General features: G+C 48.4%; 1 protein-coding gene across 1 annotated transcript; it reads right to left on the bottom strand.

The window, feature by feature from the left end:
- On the bottom strand, positions 1-4,957 carry TP53TG5 (TP53 target 5). Its single transcript, XM_090064084.1, has 4 exons — positions 4,919-4,957; positions 3,909-4,022; positions 3,369-3,505; positions 1-2,099 (listed from the first exon to the last, which is right to left on the bottom strand). The coding sequence occupies exons 1-4, from the start codon at positions 4,955-4,957 to the stop codon at positions 1,640-1,642; spliced, it is 750 nt and encodes a 249-aa protein (XP_089920210.1). The 3' UTR covers positions 1-1,639.
- Positions 4,958-5,176: the final 219 nt, after the last annotated feature.

Raw genomic sequence — 5,176 nt, 5'->3', positions numbered from 1 at the left:
TGAGATCTCTCAAGACCTGTGAGACTTCTGTCTACAGGTTTGCAGCATTAGGGTTCAGTCTTGGAAAGTCTTATACAAGAGTTTAACTTTATACATATAGCAAGTCATTCCAGCGACTTCCCTGCAGGCAATGGGACCACTCACAGAAGAGAGATTCAACTGTTGTGGGGGCTGTTCCAGTGGTGCTGAAGGACACTTCTCATTTACATTGGTGGAGGTGGGAGCAGAACCCAACCTTTGCCCAGATGGGCTCCTTCTAACCAATGACATCAGTTCATGGGCCTAGGAGTGTCACAGTTCAGCCTAGTGACATCATATTACACTTGTCACACATTAACGGTGCCTCTGACTGGTATCAAGGGCCCCAGGAAATGGGGAAAGGATACAGGAACACATAGAGGAGCCACAGGCTTGAGATAACAAGAGCTTTCACATGGAGAACTGTCCCAAGAATAAACTCCTCACCGCAGGTATGGAGGTCCTAAAAACAACTTCAGCTCAGGCTGCAAGATTTAAAAGGATCCGTTGACAATTTCCTGTCAAGAAAACTTTCTGATTCCCATTTGATATAATATTAATTTATCATAACGAACTCATAAATCTCCCTTGGATACTGCCAGTGTCTCTAGCAGAGACACAGTAGGGAAGAACTGGGCCTGTCTAGTGGGTAGAATTGTAAGTGACTAGAGAAGAGGCACAGTCCAATTCCTTCTCACTATGCCAAGTATCCCTGCATGCCTGGCTGTGCTCAGACTTCAGACCAGAGACAAGTTTTGTGTCTGAAGGATGCAGGTTATTTCCTTTATTTATAGAATTATGGCTCAGTACATCACTCAGCAGCTCTCTCCTTCAATTGTTCAACCTAGTTTCCACCCAGTTTGGAAAGACCTGGAAGGAAAAACAAATGTACTCTTGAAACAAGTGCAGTGAGCTGGACTCTCCACGCTAAAAGTCTGTTTTGTGATTACGGTCCTCAGTAATTACTACAGTCCCCATTAAGAACAGGATCTGCTAGTGACACAGTCAGGCACAGTAGTGCCTGGGCATTCTTAGCAAAGGATAAAAGAAGACACCATAAATCCTACCACTTGGGGTATCTGCTGTACTGGATTAACCCTGGGTGGCCCAGCCCTTCTGCACTGAACAGCTGGGACTACAGCATCATGCTAAGAAAGGGAATAGATCCCTTTTGAAGAAATGCATAAACAGTGGCTGAGGGGCACAGCTCTCCTTGATGGTATTGGGCACGTTAGCTCTGCTCCCACTAAAATCTTGGCCGGGGGTTGAAAACAGCAGGCACTCAGATTCTTTGGGTGTATAAGAACATGGGTGTATACCATAAGCATTATATAAGAACTTCTGTGGTGGGTTGTGGTGGTATATAGAGAATCCAAGGCCAAGAATCCCTCAAACCCTTGCTCCCAGGGGCCATAAAAAGCTAGGACTGGGCCAGAGTCATCATCATGGATGGGAAGCACCTCAAAGGCCTCAGCAGTGACACCCTCTGGCCACTGACAGGATCTAGAGGGATCCTACTTCACCCAAGGACAGGAAGCTGTTGAGGCTTCATGTTCTGGAGGGATCCCAGTTAGGCAGCCCCAGGGGGAGTGGAACTAACTGCTTACAGAAATAGGTTTTGTTACTCCCGGTACCAGACAGTTGATGGGTGCTCCAGTGTCTGGCCACAGGACCGAGTACAGCATGGTTTGATCCATCGCTGGACAGCTGGTCTGCAGAGCACTTTAGGGGCAGGGACGTGGAGCCGCTGGGGCAGGCCTTCAAAACAGGCCCTCCACTCCTGAATCTCAGGCTGGACCTCCAGGGGCGGCTCTGGGCTACACAGCACCAAGTTAGCATCAGTCACCATATCATCCTCAGAGGCAGGTCTAGCATCCACAATATCAGCATCTATCTCCATGTCATCCCCAGCAATGGTAACAGGGTCAGCATCCTCAATGATAGGAGCAGTCTCTACATTAGGGTGAGTGGTAGGGCTCACATCTGTAATGTCAGGATCAGTCTCTGTGGCAGTGTTGACAACAGGACTAGTATCTGCGTCCACTCCAGGCTTCTTTGGCTCCATAGAGGATGCTTTTGTTCTAAGCCAAAGTAAAAAAGTCATTATTTTTCTCCCCCAGCATGCCCTGAACACAAACAGAATCCAGAAGAGCCGGTAGCACGTGGCCCTTCTAGCCCCTGGAGCTTCCTAGAGGCACATGACTAGGACCGCAGCTCCCTGGAATGGCAGTAAGGAACCCAGCCCCTGTGCACAGGAGGCAGAGATGCTACAAGGAAACATGGAAGGGCTAAGGGAAGGAGTGCCCCAAGGGCTGCAATGAAGCCTCCACAAACAGAGGAAGAGCTGGTCCTGCTGGGTGGCTAGGAAGAGGCCTGGCCAGCCTGGGATGTTGCCTCATAGGTGCTGAGAGCCCATATAGAATTGGGGTGGTAGGAATTCCTAGTAATAACTGTCCCTGGGGGAACAAGAAAGTCAATGGTCTGGATCCTTCTCCTCTAATACAGGCTGGATCTAAGCCCACAAATTGCTATTGCTGCTAATACATGACATTTTCACCCTGTTTTGTCTCCAGAACACCACACACACATTACTTCATCACCCTCAAACAGCTCTGAAAACAAGCAAGTGCTATCCTGGTTTTACAGACAATGATGCTAAGGAAGAGGGGAGAAGTGATTTGCCCATGGCCACACACAATGAGTCAGTAGCAGAGCCAAGAGCAGGGCTCAGGCCAGCTTGCCTCCCGGGCACCTGCTGTGTGCACAACTGAAGTCTCCTGTCCCCACAGCTTCCCCACATCTTGTTTCCTTGGACTCTACACATGCAAAGTGTGTGTCGCACTAACGTCTCCAAACAGCTCAGCAGGCTCCCGCTTCACAACATGACACAACACTGTCTCAAACAACCTTGCTTGCTATATAGTCCACTAAGCTGTGACTCCACTAGTTCCTCCCTTCACCCCTTTGGCCTAAACTTTTCTGCTGAGAAATCTGGGTATGACGTCATTTTTAACTGTTTTTTTTCATAGGTGTTTGGAAGCATGAGACAGACTGGGCAACCCTGAGGCATCGTATCTGGCAGGTGGCACAGGGCATTCTTAGTGGGTTCATTCACTGGCTAACTACCCCACTTCTCTCCTCTCCTACCCTACCCTACCTTTCATCTACCCCACTTCTCTCCTGCACCTGAGGACACTCCCTGACCCAGCCAACAGAGACACACAATCCCACTCAGGCCTACAGCTTCATCCAGGTTCATGCACCCTCACAGTCAGACACATGCTTATAGTCACCTCTCTTCACCTTCAAAGGTTGGACAACGTCTGGGATTCTGTAGGCAAGTGACTCACCCAGCAGGGCCAGGAACAAGACTGGCAGGTTTCTCAAATGTCAGTAACTTCCAGCACCTGCTGGCCAATACACGTAGCCGGAGGATCCTGCGATCAGCCTGCTTTATCAGCTTGAGCAGTGACAGCTTCTTGAGAATCTGTCAGGACAGAGACCATTGGAATGGAAAGCTGAATTATATGATGAAGGTGATGGCACATATTGACCCAATGAGGCGATCCCTGACTGAGGAGGAAGCACAAGGTACAGGCTAGAGACATCCATTCATTCAGCCTTTCTGGCTCAGCAACCCTCAGACTCATGAGAGAAGAAACACTGGGATACACACATACAAACATTTACCCACCCTCTCAACTCCAGCAAGTAACCAGGAGGAATCAGAGATAATCAGCTCTCCACAACTGGTTGGTGTCCATTCACTACAGCTCAGCTTGCTAGAGGCTAGGAACAAGGAGTGTATCATGCACACACCCCACAAAGCCATCCTTTCTGCTGCCTCATTGGGAGGTAACAGAGGGGCTGGCCCATGCAGGGCTGCTTACTTTCTTTAGACGGTTCTTCTTTTGCACCTTGTTGCTCAACTGACATGCTCCAGTCTTGGTAGTACTGGAATGAGGTAGCCATAATCTGGAAGATCCTGCCTCAGCATCATCAATCTGCAAAAGGAAATGATGGAACAGAACTGAGGTAATAAGTTAGATTCGCTCTCAGGGAAAACTTCCTAATGGTAAGAACAACAAAGCAAGCTACCTAAGGAAGCTGAGGAATCTCTTTCACTGGCCGTTTTCCAGAAGATGCTGGAGAGGTAGGTGTCTGGGATAGTTTAGGAATAGAGAATCCTGCATCTGGGCAGGGCATTAGACTAAACCAATGGTTTTCAACTTGTGCTCCACAGACCCCTGGGGGTCCACAGACTATATCTAAGGGGTTTGTGAAAGGTGACCAGGATAAATCAAAAGTATGTGAATACCCACACTTTCAATTCAAAGGGGTCCACACCTACAATCGAAATTTCCAAATGGGTCCGCACCTCCACTCAAAATTTTTTAGGGGTCTGCAAATGAAAAAAGGTTGAAAACAACTGGACTAGATGGTCCTGGAGGTCCCTTCTGACTCCCTGAATCTATGATTTAGCACCAAAAGGAACAAAGCACCGGTGAATACATGGCAGGGTTCAATTCTGCATCCTCCCATGAGGAAGCAGAGTCTTAAACTACATGGACCTAATAGATCATTTTCCTCCAACTACTTGGAATCTACAAGGTATTGCCACATTGAACAAGCTATGATGGCCAGGCCTGGTGCGCACGCAGCATTGCCTGAATATCTCCAACCCTGCAGCTAGGGACCGTCTCACTCCATGAGTTCTTCATTATCATAGTGGTTTAGTCCCTTAGTGGAGATCAGGATTATACAGCACCCAGGAAATTAGTTCCACATCCAAAAGGCCTTATCATTTCGGTCCAAGGGTAAATGTTCAAGTTTCATCCTCCACCCCAGTCCCAGGGATGCTCAGAGAAGGAGGATCTCTACAGTCTCTAAAGGATTGTACCTGCTGCATAGGGGCTTTCCCTTTCCCAGGGGCCTTCATTATCACTCCAAGAAGGTACCGTAGAACTTTAAATGAGAGCTTCTGTGACAGACAAGCAGTCTGAAAACTAGCTGCTCCTCCCCTGGGGTATGAGATGCCACTGGTCCTCCCAGGTCTGCGGGTCATTGGGGAAATATCAATCCAGACAGAGGCTGTGACCTCATTTGTCTGTGACACAAGAAACCAGGTGTCAGTAATGAGAGGCACAAGGTGGGGCTT

This window comes from Crocodylus siamensis, chromosome 10 (assembly GCF_052110815.1).
Source record: "Crocodylus siamensis isolate JL-2025a chromosome 10, ASM5211081v1, whole genome shotgun sequence".
Lineage (NCBI taxonomy): Eukaryota > Metazoa > Chordata > Crocodylia > Crocodylidae > Crocodylus > Crocodylus siamensis.
The sequence above is the reverse complement of the archived record's forward strand: the minus strand, read 5'-3'. Positions and strand labels throughout refer to the sequence as shown.

Excerpts from the sequence above, each read along its gene's own strand:
- TP53TG5 (XM_090064084.1), bottom strand. The coding sequence starts at position 4,957 with ATGAAGGCCCCTGGGAAAGGGAAAGCCCCTATGCAGCAG. Across the intron at positions 4,023-4,918 it reads GGAAAGCCCCTATGCAGCAG|ATTGATGATGCTGAGGCAGG; the intron begins GTACAATCCTTT and ends TTCCTTTTGCAG. Across the intron at positions 3,506-3,908 it reads AGAAGAACCGTCTAAAGAAA|ATTCTCAAGAAGCTGTCACT; the intron begins GTAAGCAGCCCT and ends CTGTCCTGACAG.